General features: G+C 44.1%; 1 protein-coding gene across 3 annotated transcripts in view; it reads right to left on the reverse strand.

Annotated features, from left to right (window-relative positions):
• Nucleotides 1–324: 324 nt before the first annotated feature.
• Nucleotides 325–23,642, reverse strand: part of LOC106573199 (lysine-specific demethylase 7B) — a 44,149-nt gene continuing 20,831 nt past the window's right edge. The window contains exons 1-20 of one of the 3 annotated variants that reach the window (XM_045696985.1): nt 21,944–21,989; nt 15,532–15,617; nt 15,078–15,195; nt 14,831–14,991; nt 9,961–10,102; nt 9,072–9,258; nt 8,538–8,700; nt 7,066–7,153; nt 6,754–6,860; nt 6,564–6,655; nt 6,229–6,315; nt 5,779–6,009; nt 5,527–5,651; nt 4,859–5,067; nt 4,672–4,766; nt 4,427–4,569; nt 4,082–4,230; nt 3,906–3,973; nt 3,437–3,719; nt 325–3,315 (exon numbers count right to left, since the gene is read on the reverse strand). In XM_045696985.1, the coding sequence (XP_045552941.1) occupies nt 3,227–3,315; nt 3,437–3,719; nt 3,906–3,973; nt 4,082–4,230; nt 4,427–4,569; nt 4,672–4,766; nt 4,859–5,067; nt 5,527–5,651; nt 5,779–6,009; nt 6,229–6,315; nt 6,564–6,655; nt 6,754–6,860; nt 7,066–7,153; nt 8,538–8,700; nt 9,072–9,258; nt 9,961–10,102; nt 14,831–14,991; nt 15,078–15,195; nt 15,532 (2,538 nt within the window). In that variant the 5' untranslated portion in view covers nt 15,533–15,617; nt 21,944–21,989 and the 3' untranslated portion in view covers nt 325–3,226. Of the gene's footprint in view, nt 3,316–3,436; nt 3,720–3,905; nt 3,974–4,081; nt 4,231–4,426; nt 4,570–4,671; nt 4,767–4,858; nt 5,068–5,526; nt 5,652–5,778; nt 6,010–6,228; nt 6,316–6,563; nt 6,656–6,753; nt 6,861–7,065; nt 7,154–8,537; nt 8,701–9,071; nt 9,259–9,960; nt 10,103–14,830; nt 14,992–15,077; nt 15,196–15,531; nt 15,618–21,943; nt 21,990–23,642 lie in introns of those variants that run through there. The other 2 variants (XM_045696984.1, XM_014147983.2) reach the window with 2 other exon arrangements.

Here is a 23,642-nt window from a genome sequence, read left to right on the forward strand (position 1 = left end):
TGGAAAAACTTGGCTGGCCTGTACAGAGCCCTGACCTCAACCCCTTTGGGATGAATTGGAACGACGACAGCCAGGCCTAATTCGAACGTCACGAATGCTCGTTGCTGAATGGACGCAAGTCCAGGCAACTCCATATTTATGCCAATGATTTTGGAATGAGATACTTAACGAGCAGGTGTCCTTTACAGTACTCGTGGATGACTTTAGACATTAATTCAAGTGATCCAAGAGTAGCAATCACATCAATGGTATTTGTCAATGCAAAATATCTTACCCAGTCTTACTGATGCATGTTGAAGTTGGACTGAGAATAAATAATAAACATTGCTTAAAAATATTTTATTATTTACAGGCCACATTGGGAATACAGAAATAAACGTTCAAAGATTCATTGCAAATGGGTTACAGTGTCAAAAGACTTAAGCTTATTTCGTTTTGAATGATCACAACCTATAGCTATTGAAACAAGCAATCTGCGGAATAGAAAGACATACCATGACCAACAATACTTCACACAAATGTAAAACTGATCTAAAATGCAGTCAAATAAATACTGTACAATTAATAGTAGCCTACTGGATAATAGGACCCTGCCAGCAGGCCAGTAATGCCATGCACGATCAAACATGTTGGATGCTGAAAAGTGAAACAGTTGAGTAACTGGAAAGCAACTCATGAGCTTTGCTTCTAAGAAGCTTTGTTTTTTTGTTATTGTCATTTACAAGGGCTGGGAGTAGGAGAAGTCAAGTTTCTCTGAATGAATCTCATCAGCATATATAGGCAACCGCAAATGGCTAAATAGCTAGACAGGAGCACAGCACAATTAACATGAGGGTGTAGAATAAGTCAGTCAAAGATGGGAACTCTGTTCTGGGTGGCACTTAAAGCTATTTGACATGCTTAAACCTGGAAGTTAGTGCAATATGTCTCGCCAGGTAGCATACGAGAATAGTGAAGATTTAGTGATGGCTTAATTTCCATCTGTTGGCATGCTCTGTGCCAAACGCAAGAAATGGTTTTATATTCAAAAGAGATTGCTTCCTTTGGGTCATCCTAAATATTTGAAGTTCTTAGTCTAGAAACGGTCACCATCAAACAGCCCTGAGCAGTCGTAACATTGTCCACCATTCACTGTTTGAAGTGATGACGATTAACATGAAAAAACACGATATTGGAATGAAAGTTGGAGACCGGCTACATAATTCCATTTCTATAAAAAAGGACTCAAGGGTACAACTAAAACGGTTCTTAGTGACACTTGTAATACCAACTACACATTAAAAAAAGAAGAAAGTGAATAGATCAATGATCAGAAAATGTGTCCACGATGATGGGTCATTTCATGTTGCTTATTAAAACAAACGTTTCTTAAGTCAAGAGCATGGGTCCCTGAGAAAGACACAAACTGGAGCAATCTCTCACTACAAATGTAAGAGATCTTTCAAGCCATTCATGGTGCTCACATTTTTGGCATTATCACCAAAAAAAGACCAATTCAAAATCCAACCTGAGGTCTTTCAAGCCAATATGAGGGTATATATAGTGACAGGGAAGATCAGCATACCCTTTAACAACAATAACTGGAACAGTAGCCTTAATTACATACAATTGCAAAATTGTCACTTGAAGAAAAGAAATCCACTTAAAAAAAAATTTTGTCAACTGCTGATAGTCCCAAAATGCTTTGCATGTCAGCAGTCAAGTTTTCAAGATAGGATTTTCAAGACGCCAAGTGTCACTTTGCTTCTTGAAAATCCTATCTTGAAAACTTGACTGCTGACAAGCAAAACATTTTTGGGACTGTATCAACAGTGGACTAATGAAGAAAAAAAAAGCCAAAATACAGTTCAGTGGATTTTTCCTTTGACATATTTATAAAAAAATAAATATTCTTTCAATTTCATACAAACAGCCAAATATTCTTGACCAATCTTTTTTAATCAAAGTATCATTCTTAGCCCAACTAGAAGATAGGAAATGTGTATAATCTTTGTAGATTTTTGCTGAAATCCACCCATACAAATGTAAGAGGCAAAGTATACAACCTCTTAGGGAAGAAAATCCCACATCCGTTACACTATCCATCGTAACAGGATTGTCATAGCCATTATTAACCCCCCCCAATACATAATTCAATACCAGCAAAAGAAACAGAACAATAAACACCAAAAGAGAAAGTGAAATAAATTATGGATAACTTATTTTCTGTAAATAAATTCTGTACATTTTTTACTTTCTATAAAAGCTTTTTGCAATTTCAGAAACCTTTAATAACAGCACTCTCAAGCTTCTGCCCTAATTTGACCAATAGATGGCACCAAAGGAACACATTTGATATGATCAACTATAGAGCAATAAGGCTCGTAACTCTTAGTAAACAGAACCAGTACTCTTAATGTGGTGGGAGAGGTACTTTTGGAATGGCTTAATGCATTAGGATTCATAGATAGCTTTTTACATACTGGGAGGCTGATAAGGCAAGGTGACTAGAGTGCTGCATCAAAATATCTCCCCCCTCTCAAATGCAATCACTGGTGTGATTGTGACAGGAGGGTAGACAAAAGGATAGAATGAATATACACTTTAGCACCATTTCAAATTTGTTCCAACACTATAGCACCATTCTTGCTCTTCAGTCAGACTAACACAAGACAATGTCCCAAAGAGGTGATGAAAACCAGGTAGCAGAAAGCAGCATCTTCACTTGCCATTCTCGGCTTAAGCACAACATGTTTTGCTTGTTGTGGCATAACAAGTAGTGTTGGTTGGAAGGGCTAGTGCAAGCCTTGGGTAAAGCACCAGCCAAAACAGATACAAAAGCGTGCGGCTCAGATGCAAAGTTGTTGTATCAAAAGACACAAGTTCCCACTGCCATGCATCTTTGGACAATCCTGTGTTGTTGCGGTGCTTCAACTCTGAAACAAAGCCAAATTTACTGTGTTTCTCTTTTGATGACTAGAACATATACAATCCAATGTCACTGCTGAGAATCCATGCAGTTGTTTTTACAGCGCACCATCACTTCACCATGGGAAACGGTGCGCTTGCTCGTGTCTTTGTCATCTAGCATGTGGAGTCAGTGATTCAGGGCAGTCCATCCAAGCGATGATTTTTGATAGAATGTGAGAGTCGAAGCTGAAAGAGATGCATCCTCAGTATATGGGCAGGGGTCGAGTTGTCCCTTAAAAGTTTTTACTGGAGACATAAGTGCTATAGCCATTGAGTTCTATAGCAAAAAGTGGTTGTTCCTGCTCAGCTTGAGAATCTTCCCCAATCTCTGCTTGGTGGTGGCCATACCTTTCTTAGGACGTTTTCCTGAGAAGAAGAAACATTCCACAGAGATCAATAACAAAAGGAGGAGAGAATTAGAGGAACGTTACACACTCATTTCAGCGACTATAGATTAACTGGGTCAAATAAAAATATGGAGTCAAACCTTTAGTCGCTTGATTACTGATGGGTGGGGTGTTTGGGGCGGACCTCTTGGAGGGGTGCAGGGGGGGAGACAGAGTGGTCTCACAGTACTGATAGTCAGTCCCTGGGCTGGGGTCCAGGCAGAGGGGGGTGGAGGCAGCCCGAGAGGGGCTCTGGTCCCCCCAGGCCTCGCTGCTGTTACTCCCACTGCTCTGACTGTCCATGAAGTTCTTGTTCTCCTGGATCCTCTGGCTGAGTTCAGCTCGACACTCCTTACGCACATGCTGCTGGGCCCTCCGCTCATCCTAAAGGAAATGGAAACATTATTACTTTAAATTAGATCCCAACTTGTTACAGAGAGAGGAAGATTAGTCATTCCAATACAGAGTGAGTGATTCTGATGTCCTCTCTAAATAGAGACGTCAGTCTTAAGAGGTCTCGGCTTCAGCATGTGCAGGCATGACCCATTCATCCTTGGCTATTATCATTACCTGAAGGCTCAGTGTGGAGTTGCTGTCTGAATCCTGGCTCTCCTCCCCTGACGCAGGCTCTCTTTCACCTACAGGACAACCATAGGGAAAGTTTACTTAATCTGAAATGGATTGAATTAGGTCCTTAGTCAAATTGAGATCTTGGTGTTTATAAGAATTTCAGGACTGTAGCGTACCACGGTCAGGGGAGCGATGGGCTGGGCTGGACCACCAGGGCTCCTGGGCAGTGCTACTCTCCTCTGGTCGCTGAGGGTACAGCAGCCCTGCCATGGACAGCATGCCCTCAACAGCCTCCTCTTCTGTGGTTGGCGAGGTAGGATGTTCTCTACAAAGGCCAGCAAGTAAAGGAACAACTGAATTAAATATCTTAACTCAACTGGATAATGAATGATTGATGCATGACTCCTCAGCCACTGTGGCTAATGTAATACTAATTTCCCCCCATTGGATTTCTATTGCATTGCATACAGAATACTTAGAACAAGAACGCCATTTGGTCCATTTATCCATGCTTCCCGTACCCTTTGAGTGGTTTGTGGTGTTGGCTGAGGGCCTGGCTGGCCTGGTGCAGGTCCGTCACACTGCCTGTGCCTCGCTCCGTCCTGCACAGCTCCTTATACTCCTCATCTGAGCTCCCTGAATCCTTCCCAGAGGAGTCCCTTTTCTGCACAAGGTCACACAGATGTGTCAGCCTTTATAACTTAAAAACTCTCCCTCTGTGTGAAGGAGAGACAGGGCCCTTTGGGGAGGAAGTGGGATTAGTTACCTGTGTAGAGCAACACTCTTCGGACTCAGAGTCTGAGATGTCGGAGTACACCGCGGTTCCTTTCCTCAGATCGGAATTCACTCTTTCGAAAAACTCTGAGGAAAAAAAGAGAAGGATGAATTACATATCTCTGCAACGGAATTTTAGCTTTTAATTTGAATTCTCTGGCATTCAAAGATGAGCCTACCTAAACCGTTGATTGACAGCCGGTGACTTGACCAGTTAGACTCACTGCTGAGAGGGCTCTGTATCTCCCCTCTCTCTGGGTCTCTGTGCTGTTCCTGCATGGTGTCATTGATTTCTGTCTTCACCAGGACCTCTCCCAACTGGTGGCCACCAGTCCTCTCACCTTCCTGCACTGGACTATTCTTCACCCTGGTGTGACAACGTTCATCTCTGTGCACACATACACACACTAGTAAGAAATAAGGGGAGAAAAATCCTGGAGGCAAACCACATAAATTGGCACTGAAAGCCATTTTACCTAATTTTATTTAGGGTAAAGTTTGATGTAAGTGGTGAGTTGAAACATGTAAAGATTGCATAGTGCAGGTGGTCCATCCAAACATGTTTAGGCTGTACAACACCAGCTCTGTGTTGTAACATGTAATCACTGCAGCCAGTAACTTGAGCATTATCAAAGCCAACCGGAGGTGTTGGGTGGTGAGTAGAGAGTGAGTCACTGCTCTACCTGTTGGGAGGTGATGCATGACTGAGGACTTAGCGTGCGAGCAGAGAGTTGCCGGCTGGCAGAGGAACTATTAACCCAGGCTCCAGATCCTTGGCTCCTTCCCTGAAAAGGTCACAGGCAGCCTGGGGGCCAAGGGTGCCAGGGAGGGGGTTCTTCTGGCTCACCTGATAATCCGGCCGTGGCACATCACCAGACGGAGGTTGTTGTCCAGGCTCCGCTCCACAGCTGCAGCAGATGCCACAGATGCCTTGTTGAACTTGGCCGTCACCGTGGAGCTGAACGGGACATCCTGCGAAAAGAGCAGAGAGATTTACTTTAACAAAAAGTTAATAATTAACCTAGCCTCAGTGTAGGAGTTGCACATTGGGTTAGACCAAAGCAGCATGGGGGAGATGGTAGTGTGTCAGTACCCTCACCTCCTCAAAGGGTCCCACTTCCAGCCTCTTGAGCACCTGTCGCGTGTGCAGCTCCAGGATCTCCAGGTTGGAGGGTGTCTTGGGCGCATGGTGATGATGGTGCCGTAACCGTCTGGCAGTCCTGCGAGCATGATGGCTAGCCCGGTCCAGAGTCGACCGCGTCAGCGGGCATGCTCCACTTCCCTGAGATTTCATTGGCTTGCTACCTCCAGCGCCACTCTGCTGCTCCTCCTGTGGTTAAGAAGAGATACTAGTCAGTACAGAACCACAACCAGCTTGAAAGAAACACAGTGCCTTTGACCTGGTACTTAGAAAAGAGAAAAAGGGAAATAAAAAAGAATGAGAAGACAGCCTTTTACTCTGAGCACAAATTGTTTAGAACCAGCTCCAAGTCGTCACATAACAGCTTGAGGCCCTCTCTCCCAGCCCCGTCACGACGCAAGGCCTCACCTCCAGGTAGCGGATTTCCTTTGTGAGCTCTTTAATTAGACGGTTGGGTCTGATATGGTCCGGGACCTCGCTGGCCGGCTCTGTGACCTGAGGAGAGGCAGAGAGCGTTGGGACAATGAGGGCGCGTACCGTCTGTCTGCAGATGGTGGTTACAGTTTCCCAGCCTGGTCTTAGTCATACCACCTTCCCACTATTGACCATTATAGAAGGAGCCCAATGTAGATGACATTAGAATGTAGATAATGTGATCAAACGTCCTATTCTGTAGTCAGATGTTACACGGACAAAAGAAGCTGATTTGGCGTCTTACAATATGGTTTCCTGTAGTATCTTACCTCTCGTTTCAGCCAGTTCTTCAGTGCAGTAATCAAGGCTTTCACTCCTTCTGTCAGGTAGGCTGGGGGCTGGCAATTATCCTCTCGTAACTCTGAGAAGCCAGGAATCATATGAGAAGGACGTCAAAAAAAAAAAGGGGACATCACCGACACAGCAACAAACCTTTCCTCCAAGTTGTATTTCTCTCACCCTTTAGAGTCTCCAGTAGATTCTTTGCCACATACCAGCAGATGGCCTCAAAGTAAGGGAATTTGAATAGGTCAGGAGTCTTCAACCGCCGCTCCATCTCATAACACCTGTAGTTGAGGATGCAGCAGCAGAGGTCAAACACACACAACGCTGAGACCCATCACAATGAAACCACTACTTCATTGCTGGCCATTAAAAAGAGCAGAAGGTAAGAGCGGTGTATTTAGCCATTCATTTCAATGTTATTGCTCTACAAAAGTAAAAGAAAGGCAATAGAATGAGCAGAGGACAGAGGGTTTTCCGGGTGCTCACCTGAGCTGCATGCCTATGTTGAGATTGTGGAGGAAGTTCCCTCCGAAAGCCATGCAATCCTGAGAGGTGAGAACAGCATGGATCCATCCTGGGGAACACAGAGGAGGATAGACCACATCAACAGCTGACCCACAGATGTGGAGCAAAAGGTCAGTAGCAGGCAGAAGACAAACATGCAATAAATCAAACATTTCATTTGGGATTCTTGTTTTCCAGCTGTGTTTCAGCCACATCAAAGGGTTTAGGAAATGGTTGAAAAACCTTCCACGTTGCAGCAGCGCATCCACAGAGGCGTGACCATGCTGGGCTGGGAGGCCCTAAACATTATAAATGCACGGTCATGGAGGGTGCACCGAGAGCTGCTGTGGCCCCAGCAGAGAGAGGACGGGAGCCACTCAAGTGATTATATGGATGGCTGATAACGGTTGGGGTCCTCTCTCATCCCCTGCCTGTCTCCTACATACCAGCCATCAAGAGCCCAATCGTGTGACCTTCCCTACCAGGGGCCTTTGGCTTCCCGCAATAAACCATTTCAGAAACGGTATTTATGTTACAGCAGGGGGCCTGTGAATGCAGTTCATGAAATCATAATTTGCACATTCATCCAAAAGCAGGTGGGCCCATGCTGATGGATCATTGTGCCATCAGGAGATAGACACAGATATGTTGTATTTGTGTTGGCACAATTCAATTTCCCCCTGGGGAATGGTGGTTTTATGTGTTTATGTACTGAGGGCCTGTGTGTGTGTGTGTGTGTGTAACCCAATATGGAACTGGGCCAGGGCTCTCTCCCAGTAGGGAGCCTCTAAGAATCTCACGCTCTCAGTGTCTGCTAGCATCATCAGTCCAGAGAGTTTTCACATCCCCAGCACTCCAACTGGGAAAAGCAGCCTTGTGGGAAGCTGTGTTGTTTCCCTCAAGTCAAAAAAGTGTCACTATAAATAACTTGGAAATCTGCTTCTCCACCCTGTGGCTAGAGAAACTGGATCAAATAATTAAGTATTCCCTTTTACGTGACGTGCATCAATTCATTTTGGGCGTGTCGTCACCTATTTGACTTGCCATGTAATCGAAGGACCATATATATGACGTAGGGAAGTTATGTGAACAACAGTGGGTGGAAGGATGGTGTCATGTGGTGCTGGTGTCCACCGTGACAGAGGAGATCCACTCAGGCCCTTCAGAGCTCACAGTGGAAGACACAAATAACACAGGTCTTCCTGTGAGGCGCTATCAAAGGCTAGCTGTGCCGCTCAGTGCTAAGTGGAAAAGCAGCTCTATGGCTCGTGTTTTTGAATGCCCTTGTGTCTGCAGCAGAGCTTTGGAAATATAGTGCTGTATACAAGGAATGTTGCAACAGTAGAGCAACTTAAACCCTTTGAACTCAGACAAGTTTTTTTTTTAAAGGAAAACACTCAGACATTGTCCTGTGGTGGAAAAGGAGACCGATGCTTCTCGTAGCTTCTCCTAACCTGTTGGGATGAGGACAGTGGTTCCCTGCGACACCACACACTTATAGCACTTGTCCACCTTGTCGCCGAAGAACACCTCGCTCTGGTTGGGGGAGGAACTCCACGCCTCGTATAGTGCAAGATTAGCCTGGGTCGGCTTGATCAAGTAGAAGATCTTCTCTCCCTTCAGGACAGAGATAAAAAAAAAAACTATAAAAAAAATCAGGAGAACATTATTCCAGTGCAATGGAATTATTAATAATACAAAACAATTTACAGAAGTGTATCTGGAGGGGGAGATTTTCAGAGGAAGGCAAATTAACAAGACCCAGCATGTAGTCAGTGGTGCTACAGTAAAACATTTGAGGGGTGACAAACCTCAGGAGAAGCATGAGGATATTCAAGCTGGGCTGTCAGACTACATAGCCAACGCAAAACACCCTGAAGAAGACTATAAACAACTCTGGTGCCTAACCCTAGCACATTTTTCAAAAGGGATACACTGCTGTCTGTGAAGATAGAAAACATGCTGAGTACAGCAATTCCCCAGCTTACCCAGAGTACGTGGTACCACACGGATGTGCCTCCGAAGTCTATGTGGAAGTCTGTGTAGCTGTCCTTCACCCCCATCAGGCAGTACTTCTGAACAAAAGGCTTGGGGAAGAAGGAGTCATCTGGCCAGTAGTTCTCAACCCAGGACATCTTCTGAGCGATATCAGGCACCACCACCAGCTCTGCCATCCTGAGAGGATATGAAGGAGCGTTTAGGGAAGTTCTACCAGTAAGGCCGAGTCGTTTTTAAAACGCTACTCATCTTTCAATACACCTATTACTGCGCTCTAAAAAGGCAGAATTGTTCGTCACGTTACACACCTTCATATCTACCCATTACTGTAAACCAATCAACCAGGCATTTACCATGAAGATCAATTTAAAATAACACATTTCTCCCCACCTCTTTGCCAATTTAGAGTGGTTTATTCTACCAGCTGTGCTGCTTCTCTGTGTAGCCCACGCAGCACAGTAGGAAGGAAACCGCACAAAATGGAATATAATGTTGCGGATAAAGTTCGGAATTACACAATTTCATGTGTACAACATCTAAAGACCTGCATCACTATACTGAGACGTTTGTCGTTTTTAAAAGGATATATTTCGGTGTTTTTGGAGCCTTAGTTCCTGTTTTCCCATGACTCCCATACCGCAGAACAAGCAATGAGGAAGTCTATTGCGGGTGGGGTAAGTTTCTCAAAACCAAGTGAAATCGCAACAAAAAATTATTGTCTGGACCCTTCTATAATATTCTATTTACATAACAAATAGGATCATTCTAAATGGTGAAAATTTGGTGAATCCCAAAAATACGTAAATTAATCCAAATTATACAATGATCAAAGCAGTAGCAGGAAATACGTGTTAATAGTGAAAAGTAACCAATACTTACTTGGTGTCTGAAAACTCCAGACTGATCACGTTCAGCACCTTTGGCCGATGAGGTTTGTAGTAATACTTGACGAACTCTCGAAGCTTCATTTTGCTGTCTGCCTGTCTGGCAACATCAATGACGTCCACGATTTTGTCACCACCTACAAGAAAGTAATGCTTCAGCTTAGAATATGGTTTCTGTGATGCAGAAAGTAGTCTGGGGACAGGCATTAACACTTGAATGTAGTATGTTAAGTAAGGACAGGTGGATTTGATATGATATTACAGCATCACCCCATTACTGCACAGTACTACAGACCAATACATGCTAAACCTGCCTTCTAAAAATACTGTAATATATTGAAATCTACCAGGGATACTCATAGGTCCAATCCACCTCCCTCACCCCAGCCCAGACAGAGGGCCAGCCACAGAAACTACAGTTCTCATGCGCAGATGTCCAATGATGGAGGGCGCAAGGAGTGAAGCTTGCTGACATTTTCAGAATCCCCATAATACTCTTGATGGACACCTCAGTGCTGCTGCAGCCTGCCCACTGGAGGAAGTGCATTGAAATATTCAAGGCAATCTCTCCGCATCCCATTACTGTACTTCCACTGATGGAAGCAGGAGGACCCGGAGGAGGAGGGGAGACTAATAAGGGTTGGCTAATGTCTTTCATGTGTGTCGATGCCACCTGTGTACAGCTGGCAAACTGCAAATCAAAAAAATTAGGGGGGGGGGGGGGGTTAACAGACCTGCAGTTAACACAGGGCATGACAGGACAGCTGGTGGCTGTGCAAAGACAGCCCTGTTTGGCCCTGCTGGCCACCGCCTGATGAAAGGGAACAGCTGGAGGCAGAGCAGCCTTACATACAGAGAACAGCCAGAGGAGCACTAGTGGACAGATGGGGAGGGGAGCTGCCTGGGCGTAGAACCACCAACGACAAGTGGGGGCAATAAATCTCTCCAGCCACCAATGTCCTGGGCGAATATTTATGGTCCTCATATTAGCAATCTTTCCATTCAGTGACACAGTCAGGGACTAGGAGCACAGGTTTCCCGGAGAATAGACAGGGCGTTGCTAGTCCCAGGTCTGAGGTACTTGGAAAGTGTGATGTTAAAACCATGCTCCAAAACGACAAAAGACACTTTACAACAGATTTGCCATTAGGGTAAATTGAAAAACGACCATGGAAAACACATATCGTTCAATACAATTAACTTACAGGTCCCTGCTGAACCTAGCAGGCAGAGTGCCAACTGAGGTGAATGCTTGGTTAAGCACGGGGCATTTAAACATTGTGAATATGAACAATGTTAAAGAATATTTTCCAACTAATAAACCCCCAAAAGAGACCCACACATGAATACGTTAAACCATTTGAAGGTCATTGTCAGGCTGACACCTAATCCAAGGAGCTTTCAGGAGTCCTAGAGCCATGAAAACCACAATATATCACTGTGGGAATGGAAGACTGTGTGCTTCTGCCAGTGACAAATAATATGCTGCTCAGAAACAGAGCAGTGGGCAGAATGACTTGGTCTCTGACAGATGTGAGATCGAATTTGGAGCCTGAGTTCCCAAAAAGGAAGACCATATCGTTAATCCTTTCTAATATCACACCCTGACTGTGGGCATGAAAGAAAAAACCCAGACACACAATAAATCCCATGCTAAGAAAAACAATGGCCAGTGCTTCACTTTTAGTAGTCTTCTGGTTATGGTAATATGATACACTGGTCACAGGGACAAATTCTCAGGTTAGCGGCAATAGTGAGACGGTTGTGTCTCCACTCTTTCTGTTTGTGTAGACTGAAGGAGCAGAGTGAACGTAATTTGAACCTAAAAGAAACTTAGCCGGACATAAACCTGAGATGTCTGATAATGTACTGGGGATGTAAGGGGATCTCAAGTACCAGACTCTCAATAGTGGAGAGAGGTGATAAACCACGGTGCTCCGTAAGCTAAGCCACTTTTAGCTACACACTTATTTCATTATTGGTGGATTAATGTAACATGTAAAAAGGTGGACCCAGTGAACCTCTCAGCTCTGTTAACTGAGATGGTCCCGAGGCGCATTAAGTTACGGTAATGTACAGACACATTACACGGCGAGCACTTAGGATTAATATTTAACCCTCGACAAGATGCTCAGCTAGCATCTCATTAACAAACACGTTTGATTAAACATCCCACTCAGCGGTAAACGATCCAGAAATGTCTAGAGAGCTGGTGTACATAGAAACAGAACATTAGCACACTGAACCAATTCTTTTGAAAATGGGTCTGTTTAGAAAATAAGTATGTCACAGTAAAATGTACACAAAGAAAACAAAGGCACCAAAATGGCACACTCGGTGAGAGAGGGCTCCATTTTAACAAACCTAATGCAATGGTAAATCCTAGTGCTGGCGGTAGCGTTGTAGGTCCTGGGGTGTATCAGAAATATTTGAGCTATTTTCACAGCGGGAATTATGGGCGCAATAGCTGGCGGTGGCACGAAAGGGCTGGGTTTTGATGAATAAATTAGTTGCAGGTGTGTGGAGGCTTGGCCCTTTACTGGCCAATGAGAACATGCTTCATGGCGAAATATGTGGTTGCTTCAAGTTGTGTATTTACAGTATTTTTACAATTCGAATGTTAGTCCGTAATAAATAGCCTACAGAAACAAAATGTAGGCCTATCCCATATTAGATAAATATGTTGAACATATTTGCAATCCGCATTGTTCTAAGTAAGCTAATTGCATGGCTTCAATACATAAATCTCTATTTTTTAAACACAGCATTCAAACTGATATAGGCCTACTGTAAATTGTCTTGTCTGAGCTATTACACAAGATTAAATAAGACCTAAAAAGACAGTTAATGATTCTAATAAAACAACTTGTTTTAAGTAGGCTGTGTCTACATACAGTTACAGGCACCATAATTGCTCCCCGTGGGCATATAATATTAAGACAACGTAGACTGTGGATGGTTTTACCCATATCTACACTTTTCAACAGAACTGGAAACAGATCCAATATAAAGAGAAGGGGGGGGGGGTCCACTTACCATTATACTGCACCCAAATATGTTTTATAAACATCATGGAACCATGTTAGAGATCATATTCGCACCTCTCCAAGCATAGCAGACAGCTTCTAAATTGCATCGCATGCAAGCCATGCATTCTAACACAGCCATGGGCAGTGAATCATTCGAATAAGTTTGGTTTTTAATCAAATTAAACTAAAACAAGCAATATGTTTTTTTTTAAATTACAACTATATTTCTAAATAGGATGGAGTCAGAATCATGATATCAAGAAGTGCATCTCTCGTTCCATGAACAGGCACACTTAGGCCTAAGGCCAAGGGCTTTTTGGCAGGAGTAGCCTATGATGTTTGTCCTATCCATTGAAGATATGCCTAGGCTACTATTTAATAAACTATACAATAGCCTAACCCTACAACAGGCCAAGTTATAACAAACATGTGTAGCCCATCTAGTGTTCTACATTAAATAAATAATTGGCTTCAACATGGAAATCTTAGGCTATAGACCAGCGGTATTCAACTCTTACCCAAGGAGGTCCGGACTACTGCTGGTTTTCAATAATTAATTGCACCCACCTGGTATTCCAGGTCTAAATCAGTGGACATGGCTTCGAGGTCCAGAGTTGAGTATGAGGGCGCCTCCCGAGTGCCGCAACGGTCTAAGGCATGGTATTGCAGTGCTAGAGGCGTCACTACAGACTGGGTTCGATCCCAGGCTGTGTCGTAGCCGGCCGCGACCGGGAGACCCATTTGGCGGCGCTCAATTGGCTCAGCTTCGTCCGGGTTGGGGGGGGTTTGGCCAGCCGAGATGTCCTTGTCTCAGCGCACTCTAGCGACTCCTGTGGCGGGCCGGGCGCATGCACGCTGGCACGGTCGCTGGTGTACGGTGTTTCCTCTGACACATTGGAGGCTTCTGGGTTAAGCGAGCAGTGTGTCAAGAAGCAGTGTGGCTTGGTGGTGTCGTGTTTCGGAGGACGCATGGCTCTCGACCTTTGCAGTGATGGAACAAGACTAACTACCAATTGGATATCACAAAATTGGGGAGAAAAAGGGGTAAAAAAATAGTTTTTTACCTTTGAGTGCTTTTCGTAAATGCATTGCATGTTCAAACCACTAAGCCAACCATCACAATTGATATGGCCTGTAGTAACTTTGACACGTGAAAGGTAAACAAACAGGCAAATATAGCCTACATGCAGATTCAGAACCATGGACAGTGATAGGAATTCCCGCGATTTGACAGTTAGAGGTCCAACAAAGTGGAAGAGGCATTTTTTGACAGCAGTCTTTTTAAATAACTTTATGTTCCTAAACAGGTTTCCTACAGTCACGGTCACCTTTAATGCAAAGGGCATCGCTCATAATGAGTCCACACATTTCATAGAAGATGGACAAAAATAAATAAAAATGGGGGATTTCATTAACTCTTTTGCTGATTGGGGGATTTCATTAACTCTTTTGCTGATTGTGATATTTTCAACAAGGCTACTGTGTGCACCTCCGCTGATAAAAATCAATGCCATCAACCCATAAGCAAATTGCTTTACTGCTAAGACCAGCTTTTGGTCAGTGTTAAATATCTCTAGTTGCACTGACTGAAATTGGCATATAGGTGCATGTTTTTTTAAGGACACACTTCAGATTTCAACACCTCCTACCTCAGCGCAAGGCAGCGGATGTTAGACAGATAAATTAACAACCCTTGCACAAAGGTTGGAAAAAAGCAGAGCGCTGGGTTTTACAAGTGAAAATTGCCAATGAGTGTGTGTTTCACACTAGCGCCGCCTTAACGGCAAACGAAAAGTGTCCAGAAAGTAGTCTATTTTTAAAATGTTCTCCTCTTACCAACGTACTCCTCCACATCCCTTACAGAGAAACTGGAGGGGGGCAGCTTGAGACCTAGTCCATCCAGTTTGGGAACGGTGATGGGGTAGCGGAAGCCCTGCTTCTCCAGGTACTTCTGTGTTACCTGATGGCCCTGCATCTGCACCATGATTTCATCCGCACTGCATCAAAGGAAAGAGGGGCATTTATATTACGTTATTGGCCATCTACCTCGACTCATTTTACAGGATCTTGGCTCCTTCAGTACCTGGGAAAGGTCCTATTCTGCAGCTCTCGTACAAACACAGAGGTCCCCGCTTGCACCGGCCTGCTGCCATCGTCAGGCTCTGTGTAGTCATGCCGGTGCCAGTTGTTACGGTTTTTCACTGGGAAGACAAGACAACGAGTTGTAAAACTCCTCAACCGTCAGAGTCAATGATCAAACAGAGCAGATACTACACCAAGTTTGCAGGGGTCTGAGGAACATAGAAGTCTTGCATTATGGATTTTCTCTATAAACCATTTCAGAAGATCATAAAGCCCACATTATCTCCAGCCGAACAAGGGCCATCTTCAATCTCAATTTGATGATTGCACCATCATTCAATTACCCTAATGTGCCCGCTGTATGCTCTGTGAGGTCAGACGTCTACAGGAGAGCCAAATATTAAATCAACCGTGCTGGAGTAATACAGAGTGACAGAGTGTGTGGTGGTACTTACTCAAGGAGGGTCCGTGTTGGACATCACATTTGGGACAGTGGTAAACATCGATGTCCACGGCATGGTGCTCTTCCACTTGGACACAGCTGGAGGGGGAAGAGAACATTTTTGATATTTAGACAGTTTTATGAAATAAGCTGCTTCTCAACACACAACATATCTGTAGTAAATATAGTTTAAATGTAGGGAGTGATCCAACATCACCCTCCAATTAGAAAACCTTCCAAAAAGGACTAATTCGAGGTAAAAATGATCGATTTGTTATTGCCCATTTGAATCCATTATACAGGATGCGAACAGGTGACTGATGTTTCGACTTCAAGCTGACGTCTTCCTCAGAGTGACCTGACCATTGCACATAGCTCCTATTTATAGCCTAGTGGCCCATTGAGACAATGTAAAACAATTACAATGATAATAATAAGAGGAAGTGTGTCTCGTTAAATCAACAGGCCATGTCAAAATATACATAGATGATAGTTGGGTGTCTGTGAATCCGGAGACAAAACTACTGTTCCTAAATAACTGTTGCAAAATGTAAATACTACCCCTCATTCAAGAAGGGATCCAGCCAAGTGGTCAACCAACTAGGGTACACATCAACAGCCATCTGTAGTAGGCAGGGATAGAGAGGAATGGAAAGTCTCAAAGTTGCCTTCTTTAAACTTGTGAGCGGTTTTAAGCTTTAGGAATGCAGGGAATCCAAATCTAAGAGGGCTTTATCAAAATCACATAACGAAGCTATAAAAAGGTTTCAGCTCACTTCCTTTCACATACAGAACATCCTGCCATCCTGATCCATTTGTCAAATAAGGATATCATAATCCACAAGTCATTTTGACTACCTTAGCACCTGTCTTCTCAACTTTTCTCAAAGTTAACAACTTCAACCCCCTCAGTAAAGAGTGAGAACTAAAAGATCTGTGCCACTCACTCAGCTGAGGTAGCCATTTCAAGCTTCTGCCTAGAACCCTTGGAAACTCTTTTCCACCTGCTCCACACTCCTTAATCCTCCACCCCCCCGCGGACAACTTTGTCAATCACTTTGAAAGAAAAAGGTTGACGACATCCGCTACTCATTCACTCAGCCTATTGAGTCCACTGGTCTCACTCACACAGAACTACCCTACGCCTTGACCTCTACCTCCCTTCTCTCTCCAGATGACATCCTACAACTAGTGAGGTCTGGCCATCCTACCCACTCAACTCATCTGATGTCAAAAACTATAGACCTGTATCCCTTCGATCTTTTCTTTCCAAAACACTTGAGCGTGCTATCTCTGATCAACTTTCTCTTCATCTCTCTCAGAACATTCTTCTTGACCCTCAACTTGGGTTGCACATTTGGGGGAATATTCAGGAGATGGAAACTTTCCGTGGGAATATATGCAAATTATTACTATTTAAATGTAGATGTTTCTTGCATTGGATATATTTAACATATAAGATGGAGACAGAAACATTAACATTAACCTTTTACCTTATCATAAGTAGACATAATTGCAAATTATTAAATCCTTACAATAGAAATAACAAAAACGATTTAGTTACGAATTGAACTTTAATTAAATGAGTTGACTCTTCACATGGGATGATTTCACTGAACAACAAAAGGGAATATTGAATGGATCTCCAATGATCCATCGCATCTCCCAAAAACGTTTTCAAACAGATATCTGCAAAATGATAGTCTAGAAAGTAAAGCTTTGGTTGTCTTCCTCTCAGACTTCCATGTCATCTCCCTGGACCTCCTCAATGTCCACCTCTTGAACATCAGACTGAGGCCTCATCTTCACTGTCACTTTCCAACCTTGAGGATGGTTCATTGTCAGGCTCAAAAAGCCAAAAATTTGCCCGGATGGCCACCAATATCTCAACCCTTGTATTGGTCAGCCTGTTGGGTGCTTTGGTGTGCGTGCTCCCAAACAAGGACCAGTTGCGATCTGAGGCGGCTGATGTTGGTGGGATTTGGAGGATGATGTAGGCAACAGGGGAAAGAGCCTCAGATACACAAAGTCCCTTCCACCAGGTGGTTGATGAAATATGTTGGCACGACTGCCATATTGCATCTCCATCCCAAAGCCCTTGCTTGGAAGTGTATTTCATCAGACTGCCAAGAACCTTGCCCTCATCCAGGCCAAGGTGGCGAGACACGGTAGTGATGACACCATAGGCCTTGTTCATCTCTGCACCAGACAGGATGCTCTTGCCAGCATACCTGGGGTCCGGCGTGTATGGGCTTCAGACAGAAGTCTTCACGCTTTTTGATGCATTTCAAAACGGCAGTTTCCTCTGCTTGGAGCAACAGTGAAGTGGGCAGGGCAGTACGGATTTCTCCTCTTACATTGTCTCCCTCAATCCGTGCAATGGCTACTGCTATAGGTTTCAGGAGTTTCAGGCTGCTTACCACTCTCTCCCAAAATACATCATCCAGGAGGATCCTCTTGATGGGGCTGTCCATATCGGCAGACTCTGATATGGCCATTTCTTGGAGAGACTCCTTCACCTCCAGCTGTCAAACATGTTGACAACACCACACTAACGGTTGCTGGGGCAGCTTCAATGTGGTGCCCTTATTCTTCTCACTTTGCTTGGTGAGGTAGATTGCTGCTATAACTTGATGACCCTTCACATACCTAACCATTTCCTTGTCTCTCTTGTAGAGTGTATCCATTGTTTTCAGTGACACGATGTCCATGAGGAGCAGATTCAATGCATGGCAGCACAGCCAATGGGTGTGATGTGAGGGTAGGACTCCTCCACTTTAGACCAAGCAGCCTTCATGCTTGTAGCATTGTCGGTCACCAGTGCAAATGCCTTCTCTGGTCCAAGGTCATTGATGACTGCCTTCAGCTCATCTGCAATGTGAGACCAGTGTGTCTGTTGTCCCTTGTGTCTGTGCTCTTGTAGAATACTCGTTGAGGGGTGGAGATGTAGTTAATTATTCCTTGCCCATGAACATTCAACCACCCCATCAGAGATGATTGCAATACAGTCTGCTTTCTGTATGATTTGCTTGACCTTCACTTGAACTCTGCATCCAGCAAATAAGTAGATGAAGCATGTCTGGTTGGAGGGGTGTATGCTGGGCGAAGAACATTCAGATATCTCTTCCAATACACATTGCCTGTGAGCATCAGAGGTGAACCAGTTGCATACACAGCTCAAGCAAGACATTCATCAGCATTTCTCTGACTACGTTCCTCCATTGAGTCAAAACAACTTCTGATTCCAGGAGGACCATGAGCTGTCGCCATCGATAAGGTGGCTGTTGCTATCAATAAGGTGTCTGATTCATCATTTTCACCTCGAATAGAAGTAGAGGGAATTTTGTCAGAGAAAGCCCAATACAATTGAAACTACATCTTTAGTCTACTTAGGAAAGATCATTCCAATTCCTTTTCAACAAACGACTGACGCAATTTATCTGCTTATTTTACCAGCATTGCAGCAAGTAGATGCAAGAAAAATAGACTTGATTTATAATTTGATGAGCTGATGCTGTAGACACACACAGCCAGTCTGTTCTCTCATTCATCATGTGCATTTTAATTCCAGCGTGTACGTGTCCAAACATTTTTTATACAGTACCAGTCAAAAGTTTGGAATCATTCAATGGTTTTTCTTTATTTTTACAGTTTTCTACATTGTAGAATAATCGTGAAGACAAAACTATGAACACATATGGAATCATGTAGTAGCCCAACAAAAAAAAAGTGTTAAAACAAATCAAAATATATTTTAGATTATTCAAAGTAGCCACCCTTTGCCATGACACCTTTGCACACTCTCGACATTCTCTCAACCAGCTTCATGAGGTAATCAAGATGGAGTAGCAGTGGGATGTCTGTTTTGATTGTCTTGTCCCGTCCCTTGAATATATCGTTTTTCTTCGTATACATTTTTAATCTCATTTTCCATCTATGGACTGAACATACTCTCCTGCAACCCACCTCACCCAATGGCTATTTTTTACACTTTAGAACCAGAACCCCTAGCTACTAGCTAGTTAGCCACTGCTAGCGGTCATCACCGTTAACTTGGACATCTGCCAGCCTCAGCCCAGGCAACTCCAGCCAGCCTGCACAGCTCAATATCAACCCAGAGCATATCGGACTGCTTTTCTCTACCACATTTACGTCATTTAGCAGACGCTCTTATCCAGAGCGACTTACAAAATACCACATCTCCGGATTCCCACCGCAACCTCTGAACCTTTACTCCGGATCATCGCAGCTAGTTAGCTGCTATCCAAATGGCTACTCCTGGCTAACATCTCTGTCCTGAAGCAAGCACCAGTTAGCCTGGAGCTAGCCTCGAACTAGGCCCATCTCCTGGCTAGCCGAAGAGATCCATCAAGCAATTCCTGGGCTTCAATTACCTCTTTTGCCAATTGGCCTGGACCCTTTGCTGCCGACACAGAGCCCCGCCAATCCATCACGACTGGTCTACCGACGTAACCGTCTGAGGGAGTTTCTGTCCCGAAGCAAGCACCAGCTAGCCTCGAACTTGGCCCATCTCCCAGCTAGGCGAAGAAATCCATCAGATAATTCCTGGGCTTCAATACCCCTTGACAATTGGCCTGGACCCCTTGCTGCCGACATGGAGCCCCGCCGATCCATCACGACTGGTCTGCCGACATAACCGTCCGAGGGGGTTTCAACAGGCTCTCCCGTTGCGATGTCCCCGAAGCCCATCTGCTAGCCCCGGCCTGCTAGCTGTCTGAATCACCGTGCTCCCAGCACGCCTAGCTACTCACTGGACCCTATGATCACTCGGCTATACATGCCTCTCCCTAATGTCAATATGCCTTGTCTATTGCTGTTTTGGTTAGTAATTTTTGTCTTATTTCACTGTAGAGCCTCCAGCCCTGCTAAATATGCCTTAGCTAGCCCTTATGTTCCACCCCCAAAACATGCGGTGACCGCACCTGGCTTAAATGGTGCCTCTAGAGACAAAATCTCTCTCATCATCACTCAATGCCTAGGCTTACCTCCACTGTACTCACATCCTACCATACGCTTTCTTGTCTGTACATTATGCCTTGAATCAATTCTTCCACGCCCAGAAACCTGCTCCTTTTACTCTCGGTTCCGAACGCACTAGACAACCAGTTTTTTTAGCCTCTAGCCGTACTCGTATCCTACTCCTCCTCTGTTCCCCAGGTGATGTAGAGGTTAACCCAGGCCCTGCAGCCCCCAGCATCACTCCCATTCCCCAGGCACTCTCATTTGTTGACTTCTATAACCGTAAAAGCATTGGTTTCATGCATGTTAACATTAGAAGCCTCCTCCCAAAGTTTGTTTTATTCCCTGCTTTAGCACACTCCGCCAACCCAGATGTCCTAGCCGTGTCTGAATCCTGGTTTTGGAAGGCCACCAAAAATCCTGAAATTTCCATCCCTAACTATAACATTTTCCGACAAGATAGAACTGCCAATAGGGGGCAGTGTTGCAATCTACTGTAGAGTTAGCCTGCAGAGTTCTGTCATACTATCCAGTTCTGTGCCCAAACAATTAGAGATTCTACTTTTAAAAAATCCACCTTCCCAGAAATAAATCTCTCACCGTTGCCGCTTGTTATAGACCCCCGAGCCCCCAGCTGTGCCCTGGACACCATATTTGAACTGATCACCCCCCATCTATCTTCAGAGTTGGTACTATTAGGAGACCTAAACTGGGACATGCTTAACCTCTATGGGCTAGGTGGGACGCTAGCGTGCCACCCGTGGTGCACTCCATCAACAGCAGGTGCATTTCAAGAGCGGCAAATTTGAATCCAAATAAATGTCAAAATTCAAATTTTTCAAAAATACAACTATTTTACACCATTTGAAAGATAAACATCTCCTTAATCTAACCACGTTTTACGATTTCAAAAAGGTTTTACGGCGAAAGCATAAATTTAGAGTATGTTAGGACAGTACATTTACAAGAGTTGTGTGTAATGTTTTGTCAAGTCAAAGACAGGGTCACCAAAACCATAAAACCAGCTAAAATGATGCACTAACCTTTTACAATCTCCATCAGATGACACTCCTAGGACATTATGTTAGACAATGCATGCATTTTTAGTTCTATCAAGTTCATATTTATATCCAAAAACAGCGTTTTACTATGGCATTGATGTTGAGGAAATCGTTTCCCTCCAATAACCGGCAGTCAAGTCAGCGTCACAAATTAAATAATTAAAATTAGAAAACATTGGTAAAATATTATATTGTCATTTAAAGAATTATAGATTTACATCTCTTGAACGCAATCAACTTGCCAGATTTAAAAATAACCTTACTGGGAAATCACACTTTGCAATAATCTGAGCACTGCGCCCAGAAAAATACGCGTTGCGATACAGACTAGACGTCATGTTGGGGAGATCTAAAATCGAAAATACTATGTAAATAATCCATTACCTTTGATTCTCTTCATCAGATGTCACTTCCAGGTATCACAGGTCCATAACGAATGTAGTTTTGTTCAAAAAAGCTCATCATTTATGTCCAAAAATCTCCGTCTTGTTAGCACATGATCTAAGCCAGCCGGACTTCTCGTCATGAACGAGGGGAAAAAATATATTTACGTTCGTTCAAACATGTCAAACGTTGTATAGCATAAATCATTAGGGCCTTTTTTAACCAGAACATGAATAATATTCAAGGTGGACGAATGCATACTCTTTTATAACGTATTGGAACGAGGGTACCCAACATGAACTCGCGCCAGGTGTCTAATGGGACATCATCGTTCCATGGCTCTTGTTCGGTCAGATCTCCCTCCAGAAGACTCAAAACACTTTGTAAAGGCTGGTGACATCTAGTGGAAGCAATAGGAAGTGCCAAAATATTCCTCAGCCCCTGTGTTTTTCAATGGGATAGGTTTAAAGTCAATACAACACATCAGGTATCCAATTCCTGTCAGAAAATGTCTCAGGGTTTTGCCTGCCAAATGAGTTCTGTTATACTCACAGACACCATTCAAACAGTTTAAGAAACTTTAGAGTGTTTTCTATCCATATATAATAAGTATATGCATATTCTAGTTACTGGGTAGGATTAGTAACCAGATTAAAATCGGGTACATTTTTTTTATCCAGACGTGCAAATGCTGCCCCCTAGCCCTAACAGGTTAACACCCCGGCCGTCCTACAATCTAAGCTAGATGCCTTCCATCTCACACAAATTATCAAGGAACCTACCAGGTACAACACTAAATCCAAAACCTTGGGCACCCTCTTAGATATCATGCTCACCAACTTGCCCTCTAAATACACCTCTGCTGTCTTCAACCAGGATCTCAGCGATCACTGCCTCATTGCCTGCGTCCGTTAAGGGTCCGCGGTCAAACGACCACCTCTCATCACTGTCAAACACTCCCTAAAACACTTCCGGGCCAGGTCGATTAGAAAGGCCTGCTCGCTGGTATCCTGGAAGAATATTGACCTCATCCCATCAGTAGAGGATGTCTGGTTGCTCTTCAAAAGTGCTTTCCCCCATAATAAAAATTGAACTAAGAACAGATATAGCCCTTGGTTCACCCCAGACTTGACTGCCCTTGACCAGCACAAAAACATCCTGTGGCGTACTGCATTAGCATCAAATAGCCCCCGCGATATGCAACTTTTCAGGGAAGTCAGGAACCAATATTCTCAGTCAGGAAAGCTAAGGCTAGCTTTTTCAAACAGAATTTGCTACCTGTAGCACGAATTCAAAAACGTTTTGGGACACTAAAGTCCATGGAGAATAAGAGCACATCCTCCCAGATGCCCACTGCACTGAGGATAGGAAACAGTGTCACCACCGATAAATCTACAATAATTTCAATAAGCATTTTTCCACGGCTGGCCATGCTTTCCACCTGGCTACCCCTACCCCGGCCAACATCTCAGCACCCCCTGCAGCAACTTGCTCCCCGCTTCTCCTTCACTCAAATCCAGACAGCTGATGTTCTGAAAGAACAGCAAAATCTGGATCCCTACAAATCAGCTGGGCTAGACAATCTGGACCCTCTCTTTCTAAAATTATCCGCCGAAATTGTTGCAACCCCTATTACTAGCCTATTCAACCTCTTTCGTATCGTCTGAGATCCCCAAAAACTGGAAAGCTGCCGTGGTCA

Source organism: Salmo salar, chromosome ssa16 (assembly GCF_905237065.1).
Source record: "Salmo salar chromosome ssa16, Ssal_v3.1, whole genome shotgun sequence".
Taxonomy (NCBI): domain Eukaryota; kingdom Metazoa; phylum Chordata; class Actinopteri; order Salmoniformes; family Salmonidae; genus Salmo; species Salmo salar.